Below are 24839 nucleotides of genomic sequence, written 5' to 3' on the forward strand. Positions count from 1 at the left end.
TCCAGTAAACTAACTCTTTGGACTCGATCCACTAAATACGCTTGTGTAGAATCACTAAACTCCAAGGTCTCCGCGGCTACGGAGCTAAGGAAGCAGAACTAGAGGCAGAGACCCGCCCGGAGAGGGCGGGGCGAAGAAGTCCGAGCACCGCCCTCGTCTCACTCCCCCTGAGCTGGCCCCGCCCTCTCACGCGCGCCTTTTAAACAAAGCGCGGGCACGCCGGGCGCAGGCGCAGTGCGGCTTGCTAACGAGCCGCGCAGGCGCAGTGACCGTAGGATGGCGGAGTTGGTACGTTTTGCGGTTACAACAGGGAGAGACAGAGCCTTGCTGGTGTGGGAACTGAGCTCTGGACCCACGGCCGAGGCTTTGCAAGTGAGCCAGGCCGGGGTGGAGGGAGGGATGGAGAAAGCCGCCTCGTGCCCTAGTAATTGGGAACCCCAGGGCCCTGCTTCAGCAACTCTCTTTCCTGTGGTCTTCGCTGAGAGGAATCTTAGTTCTAGAGCCGACCGGAACAGTCAACTCACCCCTACCGAGTTTTGAGAGATACTTCCCAGCAGGCCTTACACTGCCTCCTAATGCTTCTCGAAGCTTAGGAGTTCGGAGGGAAACTTGTTTGTGAAATGAGAAGTGTTCGGAGTTGCAGGCTCACCACCGTTGCCTGTGGCGAAGGGCTGGGGGGAATATAAGGGAATGGGCAGTTTGGTTTCCTGGGCATTGAAATTTCCTGCTCTTACTTAGCGTGGGAACACCCTACAGCATTCTCTGTTCACAGCCTTCTCCCAGTTCGGCCTTCTGTATTCGGTCCGAGTCTTCCCAAACGCAGCAGTGGCCGGTCCTGGATTCTATGCCATCATCACGTTTTATTCAGCGAGGGATGCTCACAGAGCCCAAAAGGCATGCAACCAGAAGCACCTTTTCCAGAAATCTCCAGTGAAGGTGGGTCCAAATGTGGAATTCCTCGCTCTGCTGGGATGAAGTGCAGAATTTAAAACGAATAGGCCAACGTTTATAAAGCACTCTGGTTTACAGAATGCATTCAGATGCATTGCTCCACTTACCGCCCCCCACAGCTCCCCATTTCTCCCCCCATCCCATTTCTTTTCTCTTTTCTTTTTTAAAGAAACTCAAACCCAGGATGGTTAACTGACTTAAGGTTCATGACAATAAATATGGAAACTAGAGGTCAAACCCAAACTTATTGATGTTAAACCCCATGTCATTTTATGCTGCCCCTTAATTTAAAAAATCTTCACAAGAGTTCTCTATAGTTACTTTTATATGAATTTTAAATGTGTGAGCTCGACAAAGTCTTTAGTCAGTTGTAACATAAAGGATGCTTTATCATCATTCTCAAACTGCCTATTCAGAACTCCCTTCAGTTTCCAGAAAATGGTTAAAATATTCTTTAGTGCATGATTATTCTAAAATATTGGAGAAGGCAATGGCAACACACTCCAGTACTCATGCCTGGAAAATCCCATGGACGCAGGAGCCTGGTGGGCTGCAGTCCATGGGGTCGCTAAGAGTTGGACACGACTGAGCGACTTCACTTTCACTTTTCACTTTCATGCATTGGAGAAGGAAATGGCAACCCACTCCAGCGTTCTTGCCTGGAGAATCCCAGGGATGGGGGAGCCCGGTGGGCTGCCGTCTGTGGGGTCACACAGAGTCAGACATGACTGAAGCGACTTAGCAGCAGCAGCAGCATTCTAAAATATGGTTATTCCATAGTAACATGCCAGCCAGTTTTACCTCCCCAGAGCCCCAGAATGAATGTTTCATTATGTGCCTCCATTCAGCCACCATTCCTTTTTCAAGGATTTTTTCAATTCCTCTGAATAAGTGAGTAAGGCTTAGATTTCCCAAGCCTTTCACTTGATAACTGTGTGTCTCCTCTGGTTGGCTTCTTCTTCTTTTTTTTTTTTTTTTTAATTTGGCTGAGTCGAGTCTTAGTTGTGGTGCCAGGGCATGTGGGATCTTAATTCCCTGACCAGGGATTGAACCCATGTCCCCTGCTTTGCACAGTGGAGTCTTCACCACTGGATCGCCACGGAAGTCCCTCTGGTTGGTTTTTTGATCTGGCTAGTTCCCACTGACCTTGCTGCCTATTCTTACCCATATTTCTTTCCTCACTGGTTTGACCTTGATTGAATCTGAGAACTCTCCTCAGACGTGACTCTAGGCACACTACTTCCCACTTTTGTACCCTCTTTCACACCCTCTTCAATCTGGGCTCTGCTCCCTATGATTGAAATGATTTCCTGTCAGACATTCTTTAATTTGGAGATCATGATCTGCCTGCTTCTAGCCTGTGACCATGTCATGTACCCGGTTAGATATTATTGGAAAGATTATGAAATGATAACTTGGTATCAGTTGTGAGTAATGAGTTCTTTTTCTTATATTGAACATTAAGACCATTCCTCAAGCTTAGGTTTTGAGATTTGCACACCATAAAACTCATCACTCATAGAGAAATGAAGGAAATGTTCTGTAAGTCACTATATAGTTGAGAGGAAAGGGCATTCATATTAGATTTCTTTATTTAATGCAGAACCTTGAGTTATTACCCCTCTCCCAATTGTTTCCTAGTTTACTTATGTGTTTTTTAATACATTGGCAAGTATACATAGTTCTTACCTGTTTTCCCCTGAATTTTTTATAAATACAGAAAAGAGAACAGCATCTTAACTTAAAATGAAGGAAGGGTCTAATGTATCTTGAGTTTCCTCAGTAGCCCAAAGGGACAGTTTTGCCAGCGAGAACTGTGGCAAGGTTATCCCAGATGTAGACTGTCTGTACTATGCAGAGGCTCAGAACTCTTCTGAAGCTTCCTCATTGTCCAGGACAGCTGAATTATGACTCACCATACAGGGCCTAACCTCCCACGAGGTTAACAGACCTCAGTCCTCTATTATATGCCAAGAATTATGCTTGTTCCTGGTAACAAGATATGGTTCCTTCCAGCACTTAAGGAGTTCATAAACTAGTGATAGAGGAAGATGCACAAACAGATCAATGAAGAATTAATAATGCTTTGACTTTATCTGAATTTTTATTAATATATTTATATACTACACCCTGTTTAAAATGGGAATAGACATTTAAGAGCGAGCTAGTGATGTAAAGAAATCCACAGTAATGTGATACTGTGTAAGTTATTTAGACAGTTAATGCTGGAAATATTTGTACTCTCAAAGAAGCTTGTCAATGGAGATGAACCTCTCATTCTTTTGGTTACTTATAAAATGTATAGAGGTGTGTGTATTCTCTCTTCTAACAGGGGTTAGTAACTTGGGGAGAGGGTGCTACAGATTAAGGTCCTACTTCAGTGGCAGGTCCATCTGATCTCCCCTTCAGGTCATATTCTCAAGCAGGATAAGATGGGGATAAGATGACTAAAACAGTTTTCTTCCTTTGCTTACTCACAGCCCTATAATAGGCTTCTGCTGGGCTTCCTTGGTTGTTTTCATCATCACTTTCACCACCAGAGCTCAGAGAAACCTTCTGATGAATCAGGGGTTCTGGAAATGATGCAGAAAAGTACTGACTTTTAAAACATAATAAAGAACACTTATTTAGGGCTCACTGTGAACTCATTGCTTAAAATATCCTGTGTAACCTTTACAACCACTCTGAAATTGGTTGGGGTTTCCCAAGTGGCTCAGTAATAAAGAATCCACCTGCTATTCAGGAGACAGGGTTCAGTCCCTGGATGGGAAGATCCCCCAGAGGAGGAAATGGCAACCCACTCCAGTATTCTTGCCTGGGAAATCCTATGGACAGAGGAACCTGGGAAGGCTACAGTCTATGGTGGTCACAAAAGAGTCGGACACAACTCAGCAACTAAACAACACAACAACATGAAACTGGTATTGACAAACTTCAGGTGTATCCAAAATAAGTCTGTGTCAGATTGTGATAGTTTTAGATTTCTTATGTCTTTAGATTCGTCTTGGCACCCAACATAAGGCAGTTCAACACAATGCCCTTGCCCTAAACAGCTCCAGATGCCAGGAATTGGCAAATTACTACTTTGGTTTCAATGGATGGTCAAAAAGGATCATCAAGGTAAACTCTGTAGATTTTCTTTGACCAACCAGGCCCCTTTCAACATTGAACTCCTAGACTTTAGAAAGAAAACTAGAACTGGGCTACAGGGAGGAGATGGGAGAGGCTTCCCTGTGGAAGTATCTGAGCATGGCCATGCCACCTAGAATTCGCGATCATCTCAATGACTTGAATGGCGGTGTCCATAATTTTCTCCAGTATTTGTGTGATGTATAATAAAAAGTAGTTCTCTGTACCTAGTAATTCATTTGCAAATCTCACTTGATTTTGAAGCTATAGGACACCTCAACTATTAACTGGGATTGATGGAGTTTTTTATTTTTCAAAACAGAATATTTTGAAGTATAACCTTTAATTCAAAATCCTAACAGCTTCAGGATCTTTCTGACCCTGAAGAAGAAAGGGAAAATGGAGATATTGTGGCACCTCTTCAGAAGCAAAGCCTGAAGTTCTTCTGTGCTTTAGAGGTGGTGTTGCCATCATATGAGTGCAGAAGTCCAGGAGTTGGCATAGCTGAGGAACCTTTGGATAACTTGGAAGAAGGTCTGTTTTCCTTTCTTTCTGAAACTTGCCTTTTCACATACATCATCACCATCACCTTTGCCAAGCAACTGAAGTCCTGGGCAGAGTTTTTCTGCTTTGCCACATAGGTTTTTAACTTAGGCAATACTTGACAGGACCTTAAACTTTAGAGTTTTAGAACTGACTGCCAGGAAGGAGGGAAAATTAAGGTGTTTTATTTTTTCCCATTTTTGGCTAGTAATTTGTTTTCTGCTAAAATAGTCCTTCAAATACAGATCTCTTGTGGCCTTCAGTTATCCCAACAAAATCATTGTCTAAAGATTTAAATAAGCTCTTGTGTAAAGGTTCAGTCCTTTGCCTCCTATGAAAGGGCTTGAGTGGAGAAAGTCAAATGTAGATCCCTGGAAAGGGGATTCCCATTGGTATGGATTCCCATGGCACTTGGGCTTCAGTCAGAAGCAGGGCTATTAGCAAAGGGAGTGGAGGAGGCCCCACCATCCACCTGAGTGAGTGATGTCTGGGGAGAGGCCAGATCATCTGTCTCACTGTGTAGAATCCAGCCCTCTCAATGCAGGAGTCTGTCTGCAGGAGCGTGGCTGTAGCTTGTCCATGTGGAATCTGTGAGTAATGTGAGATTTGTGTCGCTTTCTTGGCTTGCATCTCCCATCTAGTATTTCAGGAACTTCAAGAATAGATGTGAGCAGGAAAACCGTGCCCTGCCAGAACATAACTACATCATAGCCATTCAACCATACCCCTTAATCACTAAGATAATGATCTAAGAATCACGGGTGCATTTTTAATTTTTAAACATATAACCTAGAAATCAGTTATCCAGGTAGGCATTTCAAATTCATTTGTTTTGGTTGGATTTAGGGCCATTATCACTCCTTATGAAAAGGAAGAATACCCAGAAGCTTGCTATTCAGAAGGCTATGACAGATGCATTCCAGAAACTGCAGATTGTGGTTTTAGGTAAGACTTTTTTTGATTGTCCTTAAAAGTACTTCAGTTTCAATGAGCAAATAAACTTATTTGAAAAGTTCATTGGATGAAAATAATGGTTATCTAAAACACTACATAGAGATTTCCCTGGTGGTCTAGTGTCTAAGACCCTGTGCTCCCAATACAGGGGGCCTGGGTTTGATCCCTCATCAGGAAAGTAGCGTGTGGCTCCCACATGCCGCAACTAAAGATCCTGCATGCCACAACTAAGACCTGGCACAGCCAAGTAAATAGATACATAAAAAGTAAAAAAATAATGTTTAAAAATAAATAAAACACTACATACTCTTTCATTTACCAAATGCTTTCATAGCAATGGTCTCAAATTTGTTCTTTGTGGCATTTATGAGAAAAATGACACAAGTATTATTGTCCCCACTATTTAGATGTAGACTGACTTGCCTCAGTTCATATAGAAAGTGTCTGATCTGGTTCTTGTTTCTCGATTGCTGACTTATCCTACAGAATGGTATGGTGACTATAAACCTTGGACACCTGTGTTTGAGTCCTGACTTTGTCTCTTAGATTTTTGTTGTTGTTGCAATTTTAGGTTTTCTAGCCAGAGAGATTTGAAGGTGTTAAATATCTCTAAGCTGCAATTTCTTTATCTATAAATAGGGTTAGTAATTCAGCTTACCTTGTGGGGGATATTGTAAGAGTAAATTAGATGATGAATGTGGAAGTCTTAGAACCATGCCTGGAACATAGTAAGCAGACAAAATATTTTGACTATTATTATTATCATTGTTGTTTCCTTGAAGAGTTGATTAGATTATAGTTTTGGAATCGATTTAATTTCAGTTTTCAGTTCTGATATATTGGGTGAATATGATTCTTATATACATTTTTGTGAGCCTTGAATGTGATCATGCTATTGAATAGCTTGATTATGTACCCTATTGAGTTATATAGGGTGAGAATGTCACAGGCTGTGCCCAAAGGAAACTTCATGGTTGGTAGATCCCTGGAACAGAATTGCTCCCCTGTTTCACAGCCCTGCAGGCTTAAGGACTGAGAAATGCTAGCTAAGTTGTCAGAGACTATTTGCTTGTCAGAGTTGGCCTTGGACTGGTGTCAACCTTCCAGCCTGGGCAGTCGTTCCAGTGCAGTTTGACTTCCCTGGTCACCAGGCAGAATCTCCATGAGCTGTCAATTCTGGTAACAACCTTTGAGAACAAAACTAACTGTCTAGGTTGTTTGCCTATCCCTAATATGCAAATGGTGTTCCTTATATGCACTCAAAATTCCTTAAACCGAAAAGCCTGGTGGCTGTAGTTTGCCTTGAGGGAAGCTGTGTAGTCCAAAAGGTACATAGGCCAGTAAAATTCTCTCTCCAAAGCTTTGTTCATTGCATCTGGTAGAATTTTGGTCCCAAGTAGTAGACGCTTGCCTTGCTTCTAATATGAAGTTTCCTGTATAGTCCAGTGGTATCTATCCCCGGTTTGAACTCACTTTGACCCCTCTTTAATGCCTTCCTATTTAATCATGGTGTGATTGAACGTTTTTGTTTTCACAGCTTTTACTGCCTCATTCCTTAGTTCTTATTTCTAAGATCATAAAGGTTTTTGAACCAAAGTTGACACTTCTCTTACATATTTTTTCAGAAATAGTAATGATATGTGTCAGATGAGGGAACTGCTAGGAAAATGCTCTCGTTTTCTGCTTTTAGAAATAAAAAGAATGTCTAATTATTGGATGCTACCATTGTGCACAGGAAGTTTTGGAACAAAATTTCTGAATTGATGTTAGTTAACTCTATTTCAGAAAGTGGTAAAATAGCTGTGACATATAGATCCTGTGAAGAGGTCACAGATACTAGAACCGAAGAGGAACTACAGGGTTTAATTCAAGTACGTGGAGAAAAAGACTCAAGGGATACAAAGCCAGGGTAGCCATAATTCAAAACAACGAGAAGATTCTTGGCATGTCTTCTCAGCTCCATCATCCTTAGGGAAATGTGAAACTCTGAAACTGCTATTGAGGCAGAGAGTTTCTAGGACTTTTCCTGATGTCCTGAGCCTTCTCTCTGACCCCTTATTTGAAATTTGGAGAGCAGGGTTGAGGCCCATAAGGTACTTGTACAGTTGTGGACACAGGAGGAGACACAGGCCTCTTAGAACTCACCTCGAACAGAATTGCGGGCATTTGGGAACAAAGTAATTATGGCTTTAATTTGCTGTGATTATGCTACAGTGTGTGAAAACTGTATTAATGTATTCATGCCTTTCAAATAAGATGTTTTACCTAGATCTCACGTGTATTTTATGTGAAATATTTTGCTGAAGGACCTTTCTGTAAACCAATTATATGAATGCCTCAAATCAGGGATTCAGTTGTCAAAGTAACTTCTAAAAGAAGATATTAATGTACTGCATATAGGATTTAAAAAAAAAAAAAGAGCAAAAAATGTGTTTCATGTCATTGAGAACTTAATTTGGGGCTAGATTTCTGATTATTTAACCCATCCCAATGTTGCAAAGTTTGTTTTGAAGAGAAGTAGAGAAAGGTGGTTATGTTCTGAAAAACATAAAAAGTTTGAAAGTTTTTCCTTCACAAAATAATTATTTTAATTCAATTTAAATCAAATAAGTCACGGAAACTTCAAACATATCAAACATTGGGCTTTTAGAAGGCTAGCTTCCTGTGAAATGAGAGAGGAAAGGATTCGGTATTGATGCTAAAGATTTTGGAAACCTGATGATAAAAACAAATCCATTCCTAAGTGAGGCCAATCGTGGAATCAGTTCCATTTAGAAACCATTATGTTGGACAGCGGGAATAAGAAGCAGCTCCTTTTCTCTTGGAGTTCAGATGTTAGAGGTCATGCCAAACAAAAAGGATAGATTATTTAAAAGGACTGTGAAGAAAGTAAACTGCGTGCTTAGTTACAGTATTTCAAGAAAATTACTTAACATGCTGACTTCTAACATCTTACGTGTTTTCTCCGTGCGTCTGCACAGAGTAGGGCTCTGTAAAGTGACACTGCAATGTTTTCTAGATTAATGGCTGTGCGGAAACAAGGTGGGATGGGGCACGTTTTCGCATGGTAATGTAAAGGGCCTTTCACTTGGTTGGACATTCTTTCCCAGAATGACTTGCTCACTTGCCCAAAGCCTCTCCTACAGAAATTTTGAAGTCATCACTGATTTGGTGGTAACCCCTAATAGCAGAGTGGTGAATTAATGACCAGACCTGAGTACTGAGAGTTTAGAGGATAGAGCAACATTTTAGAATAACTTTAAAATTGTCAGGTGTGTTCCCCTCCCACCACCCTAACTGGTGCTGCTCATTTGGCAGGTCAGCTGCTTTTCCTGGAAGCCGTGTGGCCAAGGGGAGGAAGAAAGCCTCAGACTTCAGCTTTGAGGAGGAAGAGTTCACAGTGCCAGAACTGGACTGCTGCTGCTGCTAAGTTGCTTCAGTCGTGTCCGACTCTGTGCGACCCCATAGATGGCAGCCCACCAGGCTCCGCCGTCCCTGGGATTCTCCAGGCAAGAACACTGGAGTGGGTTGCCATTTCCTTCTCCAGTGCACGAAGGGGAAAAGTGAAAGTGAAGTCGCTCAGTCGTAGCAATTCTGAATTTCCTGGATGCTTGGCCTCTGGGGCTTCCTTGGGAAACTCTGCATCCCCTTGCACCCCTGCATCCCCTTGCACTCCTCCCCCAACCCCTGGGCTGCCAGCGTCCAGGGCCATTTAGGTCTGCAGCCCAAATCCTGCCTGGTTGCGTGGAGCCAGGGAGGGGCTGGCGGAGGCTGGGGAGAGGGCCCGGCCGGAGGTCACTGTCACCTGTGCGAGAGGAAGGATGGCTTGGTTTGCGCCCTGGTGACTGGGAAAAAGGCGCACTCAGATGGCGCAGATTGGTTCGAACCTAATAAAGGTGGCGTAAATAAAGGGCAAGAGTACTGGAGAGGGGTGTCATTGCCTTCTCCGGCATATGGTATATATACCCATGGATGGAGGAGCCTGGTAGGCTATAGTCCATGGGGTCGCTAAGAGTCGGACACGACTGAGCGACTTCACTTTCACTTTTCCCTTTCATGCACTGGAGAAGGAAATGGCAACCCACTCCAGTATTCTTGCCTGGAGAATCCCAGGGACGGCGGAGCCTGGTGGGCTGCCGTCTATGGAGTCGCACAGAGTCGGACACGACTGAAGCGACTTAGCAGCATCAGCAGCAAATAAAGGGCTGGATGTGGCGCGGGGGAGGGGCGCGCTGTTGCTAAGGGTGCGTGCGCATCGCGAGCTCACATAACTGTTAGGCGCCCGTGTCACGGTTCCTCCTTACCTGGCAACCGTTGTGGCTTTTGGTTCAGGCAGCTCAGCCTCTGGAGTGGGCCCAGGGCCCTCTCCAGTTGACCCCCGACCCCCCAGGGCTGACTGAGCCCTGGTCTTCACCCTCCTCTGACCTCCCGCCCGAATTGCCCCATGCACTCACACCCCAGGCAGACCCGGGGGGCTTTAATTACTTGACTTATTCCTCTCCAGGCTACATGTTGGCCCTGCCTCATGAGGATTTGCCGGAGACTCTGGTTCCATACCTGGACTCGGATTCAGCTGGAGAGCTGTTGGCAGAGCGAGGTAAGTTTGCTATTCTACAATAATGTTTTTAAGTGTATAATAGGTTAAAATACATGGGAAAACAAAGGAAACTGACCATATTGAAACACTGACTATTTTTCAGAATAGTTTAAAAGTTAGTGATATAGTAATAAATATGCTTCTTTTAGCACATTAAATAACAAGATAGTAGTAGGTCAATAAATACTATACCTCGGGATAGTGATGTGAATAAATGATATTTTGAGTTTTAACCTTTTGTTTGTCAACGATTCCTTATCTTCATTCTCCTCCTTACTATATTGTTCCCTCTTCTCCAGTCTTTTACTTATAATCACCCCTATTCTTTTTCCTTCTCTATGTTTTACCCCATCATTTAATTCCTTAACATCTACTCTTCTCCTGTCTTTGCTCCATCCTCTTTACAGCAACATGTCCCTCTCCCCACCTCATTGGTGGTGAAACAACAAATAGTGAAGAGTAGAGATTCCAGAGCTGAACTGCCTGGGTTTGAACCCAGGTCTGTTATTTGTTAGCTTTGTGACTCAGTTTCCTCATGTGTAAAGTGGGAATGATGATAGTCATCATCTCATAGGATTGTTGTGAGATTTAGATGAGTTAATACATGTAAAGCTCTTACATCAGTGCCTAACATATATGGGCTTTCCTGGTGCCCCAAATGGTTAAGAATCTGCCTACAATGCGGGAGACCCAGGTTTGATCCCTGGGTCAGGAAGATCCCCTGGAGAAGGAAATTGCCATTTCCAGTATTCTTGCCTAGAGAATTCCATGGACAGAGGAGCCTGGCAGGTTCCATGAGGCCTCAAAGAGTCGGACCCAACGGAACGACTAACACACACAATACTTGTGAAACTCTTACGTCAATGCCTAGCATATATGTTAGTGTTAGCTATTATTATATTCAGTTCCTCAGTTACATCTAGAACTCATCTTTGTCCCCTGACTTTCTATGTATAGCACCCATTTTGTGCCCAACACAGGGCTAAGTACTGTGGGTGCCACAGAAGTATAACATTGTCTGCAGAACATGACAATGATAGGTGAGAAGAAAGGGGATGTGCTTTAGAAGGGAGATAATATGCAGTTAAGCATTAAAAGAGATACAGATATGTGCTGTAGTTCACCAGAACCTGTAATTATTATGGTGTGGAGGTCAGGGAAAGCTTCGTGGATAAGTTAAAACTTCAGCTGGGACTTAAAACATTGGCTGTGATTTGTTAAAGAAAAAACAGCACGGTCTCGGCAAATGTGTGCCTGCGAGGATGATCAGGATTTCATAGGTTAGTCTGGCTGTAAAAAGAAGTGGGTTGGTGGTGGTGGTTTAGTAACTAAGTCATATCTGACTCTTCCTGACCCTGTGGACTGTAGCCCACCAGGCACCTCCACCCATGGGATTTCCCAGGCAATGGAATGGATTGCCGTTTCCTTCTCCAAGGGATCTTCCTGACCCAGGGATCAAACCCATATCTGCATTGGCAAGTGAATTCCTTATTGCTGAGCCACCAGGGAAGCCCAAGAGAACTGGGTTAGAGAACAATGAAAGCTACGATTATGAAAAACCTTGGCTGTGCTAATGGAGGTTTGAAAGTTATGATGTAAGATATGCGGAGCCACTGAACGTTTTCAAGCAAAAAAGACAAATGATTAAAACAAGAGAATTATTTAAGATTCCATATGTAGACTGATCTTGAGAGGAAAGCTTGATTCAGGGAGACCAAATAGAATGGTCTAGCAAAATCTAGCGGTAGAGTGAGAAAGGGCTGAATTAGAGTGGTGGTGAGAGGAGTAGAAAGAAAATCATGAGAGCATGACAAAGGTAAAACCAACTAGATGTAGTCATTGACTAGTGTTGGGGGACTTGGATATGCGGGAAAGAGAAAAATTGTGTATGTTGATGGGGCTTCGGAAGTGGCAGTAGTGGTAAAGAACCCTCCTGCCAAAGCAGGAGACATAAGAGACACGGGTTCATTCCCTGGGTTGGGAAGATCCCCTGGAGAAGGAAATGGCAACCCACTCCAGTATTCTTGCCCAGAGAATTCCATGGACAGAGGAGCCTGGCGGGTTGCAGGCCATGGAGTCGCAGAGTTGGACATGACTGAAGCGACTTAGCATGCATGCACGATGGGGAGAATGATAGTGGTATAACAGGTGGAAATACAGCATTTGGGAAGGAGAGCTGGTTTCAGGAAGATGAGTTCCATTTTAAGCATTTAAGGTTTGATCCCTGGGTTGAGAAGATCCCCTAGAAAAGGGAATGGCTACTCACTCCGGTATTCTTGCCTGGAGAATCTCATGAACAGAGGAGCCTGGCGGGCTGTAGTCCAGAGGGTCACAAAGAATTGGACTAAGCACACACACTGGGAAGCTGTGGGAATTAGAGATATGTTTTTTCTGTGTTTGAATATTCCCCACAAGGTGGCCATGGTTCTTTTACCTATTCTCTTCATTCCTTTCCTGCCTATTCAAAGATACGACCTGTGTTTCTTCACAGAAATTTCCAAGGAAACTATATTTCTTACATTGATGAAAAAATATGGAAGGCATACCGTTGGGCTGAGAAACTGTGAGTATATTCTCTCAAAATGTGAATACAAACTGCTAACTGTCTTTTAAGATCCTTCTTAGTCCAGAATTTTGAGGTCAATAGCTGTGAGAAAAGGTATTTCCCCTTTCATCTCCCAAAGCAACCTATTAATTGAAATTCTGTGTTTATTTTAAAAATTAAATTTGGCAGGTCCTCTTTAAAATCAGTCATTTATTTTCCATTATATGAGTATTGCATGATTATATTCTCACTATGTAAAAATAACAGGTATAGTGAAAACCCTCCTTGCTCCCTAAACCCTATTCAAGCTGCTTTAAGTTTAGTATATATCCTTCCAGACTCTTTCCTATACATTTGAATACATATATATTTCCAGATAACCAACAGATAGGTTTGTTGTATGATTTTCTTATCTTCTTACATAAATGAAACATCGTGCAAGTTGACTCTTTCATTTCATGATATCTTAGGTTTCTTTCATTCCTAGTACATAGAGGGTTACCCCATTCATTTCAACTCCTGCGTAATATTCCATAGTATAAATGTATCACAGTTTAATAATGCCCCTATTGAAGGATGTTTGTATGTCCAGTTTTCTTGTTGCATGCATTAATGCAATGAATATCTTCACACAGTCACCTTTGTGAATCTGGTCAGGTATTTCTGTAGAATAGCTATCTAGAAATGGGATTGTTGGGGTGAAGACTATGTAGATATAATTTTTTAATTGCCCTCAAAAATGTTGTGCCAGCTTCTACTCCAATCAACATGCCATGATGACATTCATTTCCCCCACATTCCTTCTACTACTGGATAGTCTCCACCCTCTCCCCTGCTCTTTTTTTGGCCGATCTGATGGGTGAATCAAAGAGGTCTGATCTGAATTTGAATTTTTCTAATCACTTATGAATTTAAATATCTGTATATGTTTACTGGAACATTTGTCTTTCTAAATTGTCTGTCCTTGGTCCATTTTTCTGTTACTGTTATTTTTTATTGATTTGTAGAAAAAGTCTGCTTAGATACATAAGTGATTTTGGAAAAAAACATTCAAAGTAATTAACTAGTATTTTTCATGACCGTTTGTGGTCATATCATTCATTCAACTTGAATAGACCAGTCATAAATGAATTCTGAATTAATAATAAAAGACATAACAGTCAATCTGAAAATAGGGATTATGACTACCCTTAGAGACATGTTTACTTAGTCTGACTATCTTATTGGTAAGGAAAAAATGCTAGAACCAGGCAATTTAAAAAAATTTACAGATTTCGTACCTACAAAATGTAGTTTCTATTTCCCATGACAGTATCTAACTTGGAGGTTTTATTTCCCAAACTTGTGAGAAGAATGAAAGTCATTTGGCACAAGAACTAGATTAACATTAGTTTCCTCTGAGGAGCAGAGGGGAATGGTAGACGTTTGGATTGTGTACTATATATCTTTGGGATTTGGAGCCATGTGAATATATACTACATATTTTGTAAAAAAATAAATTGAAATTCAAAAGTTAATTGTTAAAAAGCCTGTGTTTGGGAAGTGATACAGTGTAACATGAATCTGGTAAGATCTGAAGATTTCTTTCTTTTTTTTTCTTTGTTTTGCCATACATTGACATGAATCCACCATGGGTGTACATGTGTTCCCCTTCCAGAACCCCCCTTCCATCTCCCTCCCCATCCCATTTCTAAGTCAGCTTGAGGTTTATACCTTATAAGCAGAGGTTCCTATCTTGGTGGCAGTGGTTCCCCAGGGCGGAAGTTTTTAATCTCCCTCCTAATCCCCCGTGTATGTCTCTTTGGCGTATAATATAATCTACAGAAGCTTATGTTCTTGGGATAATGTTTTTAAGTGTATAATAGGTTAAAATATATAGGAAAACAAAGGAAACTGACCATATTGAAACACTGACTATTTTTCAGAATAGTTTAAAAGTTAGTGATATAGTAATAAATATGCTTCTTTTAGCACATTAAATAACAAGATAGTAGTAGGTCAATAAATATTATACCTCGGGATAGTGATGTGAATAAATGATATTTTGAGATATCTGCAACATACATGTGATATGAAATGGTGTGTGATTTCTACTGGGGACCAAGTTAGCTACTGCTGATCTACTGCAATTTGTTGCCTATATTCATAATGGAAGGAACTGCTGATTTTATTGAGAGATTGTGAAAATTGAGATGTAATTTTGTTTCCCGTCCAAGTTTAGCCCTCTGAATTCAGTCTCCTCTGTTTATAGACCTCTGCCCTAAAAGGATGGCCCACGAATGGAAACTGCACGTATACTCTCACATGTGTTCAAGACAGTGCAGTTTTCTAGGGGAAAGGACATTGTTTTTATGAAATTCTCAATGGATTCTTATCTCAAAAGATTTAGTCACAAATGTAGGGGAGAAGACATTTCTTTTCTTGTACTTATCCTCATGAATGATGGCAAATGGATGATTTGTTTTAAATAAAAGTATCAGATAGTTGATAACCCGTCACTTTCTAAATTCATTCATAAATATTTTTTGAGTGTCTCCTATGTGCCATGAACTGTTTTACATGCTAGGGAGACAGGCCCCCAAACAAAACAGACCAAGTATTCCAGTTCTCAGGGGATATGTATAAAAATAAGTAAGTAAGTATAATAGATAAATAGATATAATTTTAAGCATTGATGAGTCCTTTGGAGAGAAAGAAAGTAGAGAAAGTCGAGTAAATCACTTCTAGAATGGCCTACTGTTTGCATTATATGTATAGTTGAGTCAAACACTGAGGCCTCTCAGTTTCCTAGAAGTTTCGGAATGTAGAGAAGGATAATTGTCTATGAATATAGAACCAAGAATGAATGTGAAACTTAGAAGATTGCCTTAGACAAGAACCCTGGTTAGAAGTAAAACATGGATGTTTCTTAAACGTTACTTCATGCCTGGTTTTGATATTTTCATGGCGTGAGAAAGTTTTCGATCTGGCTTTAACTCTTGATTCCCCATAGTTTTAAATTTCTTGCCTCAGTCAGAATGAATATTTGAAGTTCTACAGATCAGTATATTTTATTTCAGTTAGTTGCTTATTTGAAGCTCCTTTTGGGGGTACTTTTTGGTGACTGACATTCTCATTCTAAACTTTACTTCTAGGTTGAATTTATTACTGTCATTTTTAAAAATTTTACTATCCTGCCAGCCAAACAAGTTCACAAAAAGGAACTCCATTACTTTAAAATACATATTCTTGGTTACTCTCTGTCCTCCCACAATATTCAAATTCCAACTAGTTTGATATGGGCATCAGCCAATCAAAGAAGACAGTGCCATGAAGAGTTAATGATCAGCCCCATCTCTTCACTGTCTGATTGAGTCCTTGTCAGCGTTCAGACTTATAACTAGTACATACGAGTTTCACTTCTGTCTTGACCTTTTTCATATATCATTATTTGCTGTGACTTTTGTAAATCACCTATGGTGTACACAGTTTTGTTACACAATGCAGGGAGGTAGAGTTCTTTCCAACTTTCGAAGTTATGAAAAGGATTACTATAAATGTCGTTGGGCATATTGATTTGAGCTTCCCAGGTAGAGCTAGTAGTAAAGAACCCCCCTACCAATGCAGGAGACATAAGAGATGCAGGTTCGATCCCTAGGTTGGGAAGATCCCCTGAAGGAGGAAATGGCAACTCACTCCAGTATTCTTGCCTGGGAAATCCCATGGATGGAGGAACCTGGCGGGCTACAGTCCGTGGAGTCGCTTCTGTCTTGACCTTTTTCATATATCATTGTTTCCTGTGACTTTTGTATATCACCTATGGTGTACACAGTTTTGTTACGTGATGTGGGGAGGTAGAGTTCTTTCCAACTTTCGAAGTTATGGAAAGGGTTACTATAAACGTCGTTGGACATATTGATTTGTTTTTTCATTTTGGATCATTTCCGTGGAAATATGAAACCACTACTTAACAGAGGTGAGGAAAGAATCAGTCTTAGCACCATCTGTTGACCATTCCCTCTTCACCTGTCCGTCATTGCTGTTCTTTCTAACAAGGTGAATTTCAAATTGAGGTCAGGATCTTTGAAGCATTTTCAGGACTCCAAGAGTTCTTTGTGGGAATTCTGTGGGAAGAAAGTCTTCTGTGTTTTTGTTTTAGTGATCCTTTAAAAATGTGCATGCCTGTATTCTATATAATATGAACCACCTTATAATTGAGTTGCAGAGTTTCCAGGTAGTGATACTTTAATTCTCATAAGGTATGAGTAAAGAATTAATTTATGAGATAGAATCAAGCTATGAGGTGGAATTAATATAAATATGTGACCAAGATGCACTATGAGTGAAAACCAATGTTTTAAATGCAGAACTCAGTGAAAATATTCACAAGGCAACATAGCATATGCTCAGATCCCCAAGACTCCTGAAGGATGTACCACTGTTAACATCACAAGGAAGGGGATTCTTGCAGGCAAGAGAAACTGACCTCTGACATCTTTATAGAGTTTCTTCTGTACTAAAGTCAGAGAGAGAGCTGTGATTGGAAAGGTCTGCCCGGGGACTCCTCAGATGCTGACAGGATTCTTTTCTGACATGAGTGGTATCACACAGGGATTTGTTTCATAATTATTAAACTGAACAATTGTATACATTTTATGCATATTTTTAAAATATTCAAATAATTTTCAAAAACGTTTTACTAGAGGAAAAAAATCAAATGGCTTCATTTGCAGCCCTGATACAGTTCTGTGTGGAACTTCCCAATAAGGTTTGGGAAAAGAGAAGAGGGAAGGACTCCTCTGCAATGTTGGTGCGGCCCACAGTTGGATTCTAACAGAAATCCTGTGATCTAGAGAGTAGGCATTAACTATATGATCTGTATGATTTGGTGGGAAGAGTGGATGGAGTGTGTGTGTGTGATGGAGAGAGATGGACACAGCAAAAGATGTGAGGAGAAAGGTTTAAATGAAAACAGAGCAGAAATCGCCATCCCTAAATTAAATAAGAATTAGGGTGTTTAGATGGCACCATTACTTAGCTTCCTCTACTTACAGAAGTACTGTGTAGTAAATGGTTGTAGTTATTTTGTGTTTTGATTGAGAAATAACCTTTTCATTTTTCAGAATTCTCAGTGAAAATTCTTTGACTGAATTACGCAAAGACTCATTTGAAGGCTTGCTATCCCTCCAATATTTGTAAGTTAATTAGTGAATCATATTTATTTATGAGATCTTCTCTATAAAGTAACTACGGGGTTCAAAACAGATAGTCTCTTCAATTTCTTCCACCCATACAATTCTATAATTTTGTAAGTCTGTGTAGGGCCCTAGCCCATCTCTACCATTAAATACCCCCTATTCATTTTTTAGTTTAATTATTTAGACAAGATATAGATAGGAAAATACCCTTTAGTTGTAGAGGAAAAGTAGTAATGGGATCTGAGCAATTATAGCCTCCCATGTGAACCTTATATATAAATGTTCATATACTATCTGCTTATATTTTTTTCATGACTCAAATCTGGCCCATGGTCCATTTTTATACAGCCTATAAGTTAAAAATGATATTTAAAGGGTTGTAAATGAAAAAACAAGAGGGAGAAACAAAGAAAATATGCGACAGAGACTGTGTGGCGTGCAAAGCCTAAAATATTTACTCCCTGGCCTTTTTGGAAAAGGTTTGAAAAACTTGTTTTAGTAAAATGAGAAGAATTAAACTTAACTTCAAATTGTCACCCACAGGAAAGAAAATATAGAGCACTTACATTAGTGTGAATGCCATTAACTCATAATTTTGATAACTTAATCTAAGCTAAAACTGGATCAGATGCTATTAAAGCAATGCTGTTTAAATGGAACCTTAAAGGGCCATTGGTATGATCACATAGACATCTTGGGAAGAATAAGCTTGCAAGAGGAAAGTGAGAGAAAGATAAAACACAGGAAAATGTTAAGTATTTAACATTTAACACTAAAATGTTAAATATTAGATGAACTATGTAAACAGTCCTTTGTCAAGAACACATGAAGTTGTCAAAAGAACAGACTGTTGTTAAGGATTTCATGCAGGAATTGCATGAAATTAAAAATGTTAAAGATGATGGATAAGTGGTATATTTAGAAATGTCTACACTAAATAAACATATCAGAAATGCCCCTAACTTCACTAGGTACAAAACAAAAATCTCTCCAGCCTCTATTTATTGGCCACACTGTGTGGCTTGCAGGATCTTAGCTCCTCCACCAGGGATTGAATCCAGGCCCCTGGCAGAAGTGCTGAGTCCTAACCACTGGACCTCCAGGGAATGCCCTCTCTAGCTTCTTTATCCAAGAAGAAATGCTTGCATAATGTTTCTGTTTATTTAGGGATAAGGAGATACCGTGTTCTTTGCTTTAAAAGCTCAGTTTTTGTCCTTTGTCCATGGCATCCAAGATGTGTATGTTATTAACCCTTATTAAGCCAATTTATGATGCTGTTTAACAAGTAGAGTATTTTTGCAAATAGAAAAGAGTTAAGGGAGATGGGTATATAAAGAATCTCACCTCACCCTAACAATAGTTCTTTAATTATCAAACCTTCAAAGCCTTAGGGGCAACTGTTTTCTTTTCTTCTGTCTGCGGTCCAAACCTTACAAACATAGTTTGGAGAAAAACAAAGATAACTACTCAGTGGATTAGGCCCTTCATTACTTCTATGAAATACTTTATAAGTTGATTATTTCATGTTAGCATCCGTATACACATTCTTTTTTAAAAATGCCAATCAGTAAAAAAAGCTAAAAAAGAATATGCTAACCACTAAGCCTAGTGTTGGAAACACAAAAGTGGCTAAGATAGGATTCCTTCTGGCAATTCACGATCCCACAGAGAAAGCAAACAACTCAAACTCGAATGGCAAAGTGCGGCAGAGGCACAGAAGAGGGAGCCGTGAAGTAATAAAGCTACACTTCTCTTAACACAGTCATTTTCCTCTTACTCACTCCTTATTTGTTGACTTTATAAATATTTGAGTTTGCTTTATGTCCATACATTGGCTGCAAACATCACAGACAATGTGCATAAATAGGATTTAACCCATACATTCAAGGAGTTTTATGCTGAGAGAAAATGGCACGCAAAAATATCTTTCTTTTTTTTAAAAAAAGAAATGGATATGGGTAATGAGAGCTGTAAGTTGGTGTTGGAGCATAGAAGAGGGGAAAAAAAAGACTTCTAACTGGATCAGGGAAGATGTTGCTAAAGCAATGCTGTTTAAACGGAAATTTGAAGGGCCACTGGTATCATCAGATAGACATCTTGGGAAGAAGAAGCTTGCAAAAGAAAGTTGGGAGAAAGACAAAACACAGGAAAAACACTTTGAGTACCCATAGAGTTCCAGTGGGGAGAGTAGGAGATGAGAGCCAGGTTATCAAGGGCATTGGGGCCAAGCGACCATGTTACCACAGCAGTGCTCTCGGGCAGATTTGAGCCTGCAGCAGAGTCAATCACTTGGAAGGCTTGTTGAAACCCAAACGCCACCTCTGTAGTTAATGATTCAATCGGTCCAGAGTAGGGCTGAGTATTTGTCGCTTCAGTAAGTTCACAAACGGTGCTAGTATTTAAGGACCACTTCTGGAGATTGGCTCAGATGGTAAAGAATCCGCCTGCAATGCGGCAGACCTTGGTTCAATCCCTGGGTTGGGAAGAGCCCCTGGAGAAGGAAACGGCTACCCACTCCAGTATCCTGGCCTAGAGAATTCCACGGCCCGAGGATCCTGGCAGGCTACACAGTCCATGGGTTCGAAAAGAGTCGGACACAACTGAGCAACTTTCACTTTCACTTTCTGGAGAGCTAAACTAATGATCATGTAGAGGATGGCTTAGGAATGGAGAGAGCAGAGATAGAAACACCAGTCAGAAGACAGTTATACCCATCCAGGTGAAATGAGACGCAAGCCGATATCAATGGAAACAGGATAGTCAGCTATAGTCAAGAGTGGGTATTTTCCAATAAAAATCAATATGATAGAAAGTATAATACTGAATTAGGTCAAGTTACATATCATTGAGGGGAGTGACTTCCTTTCAGGTTGTATGAAAGGATATCTTTTATTTCTGCTAGTACTGAATTGGTCTAGAAAAACGGAACTAAATTGGGAGGTGTGTAAATATAAGAAAATTCTTTTTAATGTTAGAAATTGTAATTGGAGAATAAAAACTTCGAGCTCATAATCTAAAATTTGGAGAGGCTACAAAAGGTGGGAATCTAATCAATTCTGCTCTCAGGAGAGATTACCTCCAAAATCTATCAAGGCCTATAGTTGTAGCTCAAACGGTAAAGAATCTGCCTTCAAGGCAGGAGACCAGGCTTCGATCCCTGGGTTGGGAAGTTCCTCTGGAGAAGGGAATGGCAATCCACTCCAGTATTCTTGCCTGGAGAATTCCATGGACAGAGAAGCCTGGCGGGCTATAGTCCATGGGGTCGCAAAGAGTTGGACATGACTGAGCGACTAACACAGCCCATAGTGATAGCTGCCTTCTAGGTGATTATGACATAAACTTTAAAAAAGTTCTATAGTTATATATTTTATTTATAGAGATTTCTTGAGAGAGGTGAAGGCAGGGTTAGGGACTCTGGAAGGTTCAAATAACAATTCCTAAGTTTTGGAGTTTAGACCAAAGCTACTTACTTGTTTTGTCATTCTAACCTCTACTATTATTCCTATTAAATAGATATCTAATAGCTAATTGAGGCAATATTTTCCTTTTACTTTTCCTAGAGATTTATCCTGCAATAAAATACAGTCTATTGAAAGACGTACATTTGAACCACTTCCTTTTTTGCAGTTTATGTAAGTTACAAATATAACTTCATTATATTTGGAATTTTTAGAAAACTTAATTTTTATCAAATTAATTTGTTACTCATTTTGAAATATTATTAAAATTATATAACAAGTGCTTTTTGTCTCTGGCAAAGGTTAGTGTGAGAATTATTACACAGATCAGAGTGAATCGTTATAGAGCAGTGAGTGATTCCCAACCAGGGTAATTTTGCATGCAGTGACATTTGGCAATGTCTGGAGACATTTTTGGTTGTTAGAACTGTATGTGCTACTGGCATCTAGTGCACAGAGGCCAGAGATGCAGCTAAACATTCAACAGTGTACAGGAGAGCCCCACCACAAGATAGAATTATCCAGTCTCAAATGTCAATAGTGCCGCTTTTCTAGAGAAATAAAGATCACTTAACATAAGCACTTATTGAGCATTTACTAAATGCACCAAGTATATAATCATTAAAGTGTCAATCCTATTATCTTCCACAGTGAGATTTCTTTAGTGTATGGAGGGAGTACTGGTGTTATTTTCATCATATATAAATTAGATTTACTGCCAAAGGATAAGTGTTTTGAAAGAATATATATTTTTCTTCTTCTTTTGCTTGTGTCTTTTTCTGTAGAAATCTTGGTTGCAATTTACTCACAGAACTGAGCTTTGGAACATTTCAGGCCTGGCATGGAATGCAGTTTTTACACACGTTGTAAGTGAAATAGAAGATGAATACATGTATAAAACTGTGTGTAAAAACATCATACAGTTATTGGTTACCTGGGTGTAAGCCTAGTATGAATCCTGAAAAGTATATCTTGTGATCCTTTTTTTTTTTTTTTCTCAAATGAGGAAACTAAGGTACAAAGAGGCCAAGAGACTTGTCTAACTCCTATGTATGAAACGGTCTGGTTTCCATAGTACTGATCTTTGGGACAGGCAATAAAAGGCACCAAACAAAAACATTCAAATTAACACTGTCATGGAATCCCACTGATGCTGCTCCAATATAGGAAGGGTCCATGAAGTTCCATTTTTGAATTTAACTTTGATTCCTGCTCATGTGCAAAGTTCCTAACTGCTTAACGTCTATACAATGCACAGCTGCAAAGATCTAAGTTTAGCACAAAATTCTTCATGGAACAAAAGGTATGGATGCTTCCTCAACCATTAGCTTCTTTTAAATGGTAAAGGAAAAGGAATTCCTGAACATCCGCTACAGGGCTCTCCCCAGTCACCCAGATCCTTGTTTTTCAAAAAGTATGCCTCTGAAGTGAATTATCTGTGGCCAGTAAGAACCTTTCAGTTATGGAAAAAGATGATGTTTTTGTTCAGCTGTAGTGTGAAAAATATAAAGAAAATACATTGCTGTAGCCTAATTCTATAGACTTTACCTGACTACTCGTCAATAACAAGTGTGGGTTTTACACCCCTTCTGCTCAAAAATTCTGTGATTTCTCTGTGACACAAGCAAATCATAGTACATTCCATGGCCGGAAGGGGATTTTCGAGTCAAGGTAAAGAGCCTTCTCTATGCCTGGGTTTGGTAAAGGCTCTCTTACTGTCTTGTGGCTCAGAAATCCAGTTTCACACAGTTCCTTTCCAGTTAATGAAGGTGTTAAGGGTGTGTCCAGAGCTACAGATCCCTATCTGGGGTGGCCTCCCCCCACCCCTCTGCCCCTCATGAGTTTCCTGATGCCTACTTTGGGGAAAGAGCACCCAGGGTCAGTTTTCCTTTGGCCAGAGAGCCGGTGCCTAAGGTCCCTCCACCAGGAGGTTTCAGTAGCGTCAATACAATGTCTTAAACTCACCACCTTTTCTAAACATTTTATAATGCCAAGAGTCCCTAATAAGAATCAGAGTTTCACTGTGGTTATGCAGACAACAGGAAAATAAATTGTGGAATCACAGTAGACAAAAATTGATGAATTCGTTCAAAAACATTCACAGAGTGCCATGCCTACTGTGTGTCAGCACTGTTCTAAGTGCTGTGTTGGGGACACAAAGAAGAATAGGACAAGGACTTTGTCCCCAAGAAGCTTTGACACTGGAAAGAGGAAGATGGATGTTGATGGGAAAATATAGGAGAGCCATGCTAGCATGTGTGCAGCAGGGTAACAAGGTGGGCAGGGGCAGCAAAGTAGAAAATGGGTGGTGGGTCAGAAAAGATTCTTAAGGGAAGAGACATCAACTTGTTCCTTTTGAATTTCTGTGTTTATCATAAATGACAGGAAAAGGTAAAGAAAGAATCTGAGCTATCTGGTGTTGGAAATAAATTAATACTGTACTCCTAAAACTCATTCAAAGTTTTACCATCAAAAGATTGTCACAATACAGTAAGTGTGTGTTGGGGGTAGGGCTCTTTGATGGGGCCAAGTCTTTCTACTAGACAAAGCTAATTTGCTTCAGGCAACATTTGCCATGGTGAGATATAAACTTTATTGCATCTTCTTCCAAAGGTAAGATGCCAAGGGAAGATGCTACCCCTCGAGTTAAGTCATTTTATTACCTGTAATGACTAGGGTGTTTCCAAGTTGAAATGATATTTTCCCTTGCATTAAGTAAGTTTGGTAAAGGGCCCCAGTTGAGATAGATTTGTCATGAATTAAATGAAGCTTAAGCTTTAGGGCTCCTCACTTGCATAAGTCCCTTCCAAGGTCTTGGGAGTGGTCCTAGCAATTTTTGTATTCTTATCTTTGTGTGCTTTTATTAGAATTTCCCAAAGTAGATAAGGTTCAGGCCCTACAAAAACTTGATTCATCACTGGCTTTCAGGTAATTATAAGAGTAGGTTTCTTAAATGAAGCCTGTATGTTATTGACAAACACCAGGTAAATAGGTTAGCAGGGTGGTAGTCTATTTTGAATCTGAAATCCACCTCAAAGTTGAACCAAGGGCTTTTTAATTGAGTACAACTTTGTGAATGGCAGTAATAATCATGTCTCTTGCAGATGAAATCAGGAATGAAATATATTATGGAAAACCAGCAGTGGTTGATAATCCTAAATGTTAAGTATACTTTTTCTTCTGACTTCAAGCTGCTTCTCCTTCCTTCACCTACACAGATCCAGACTGATGGCTTAGTTTTTAAAAATTCTTTTAGTCACTTCATTGTTTTTAACAATACAAGCTCCATGATTTTAGAAACTAAAGGACTGTACAATGTAGAAAGGCTATATAGTTATCCAGACAGAGCATGTTCACATGCTGGCTTGTCTGTGGTACATCAATATTGTACCAAGAACATAAGCATTATGAGAGAATTAGAGGAAAACCAAAGCCTTATCCCTATTGAATTATTTACCCCACTGTTGAGAATATTGATGAGATGG

General features: G+C 40.3%; 1 protein-coding gene across 1 annotated transcript; it reads left to right on the plus strand.

Moving 5' to 3' along the window:
* Positions 1-256: 256 nt before the first annotated feature.
* Positions 257-12737, plus strand: LOC145541206 (RAD52 motif-containing protein 1-like). The gene is made up of 9 exons (XM_081577027.1): positions 257-372; positions 757-936; positions 3949-4071; positions 4443-4614; positions 5470-5568; positions 7363-7448; positions 8896-9086; positions 10082-10174; positions 12666-12737. The coding sequence occupies exons 1-7, from the start codon at positions 277-279 to the stop codon at positions 8959-8961; spliced, it is 822 nt and encodes a 273-aa protein (XP_081433153.1). The 5' UTR covers positions 257-276; the 3' UTR covers positions 8962-9086; positions 10082-10174; positions 12666-12737.
* Positions 12738-24839: the final 12102 nt, after the last annotated feature.

This window comes from Giraffa tippelskirchi, chromosome 3 (genome assembly GCF_054371585.1).
Source record: "Giraffa tippelskirchi isolate mGirTip1 chromosome 3, T2T-mGirTip1v1.2.pri, whole genome shotgun sequence".
Classification (NCBI taxonomy): Eukaryota; Metazoa; Chordata; class Mammalia; order Artiodactyla; family Giraffidae; genus Giraffa; species Giraffa tippelskirchi.

What these genes read in the sequence shown, in the direction of transcription:
- LOC145541206 (XM_081577027.1), top strand. Translation starts at nt 277, where the DNA reads ATGGCGGAGTTGGTACGTTTTGCGGTTACAACAGGGAGAGACAGAGCC. An exon ending in TCCAGAAATCTCCAGTGAAG is followed by an intron (nt 937 to 3,948) that starts GTGGGTCCAAAT and finishes TTATGTCTTTAG; the next exon opens with ATTCGTCTTGGCACCCAACA. An exon ending in GGTCAAAAAGGATCATCAAG is followed by an intron (nt 4,072 to 4,442) that starts GTAAACTCTGTA and finishes AAATCCTAACAG; the next exon opens with CTTCAGGATCTTTCTGACCC.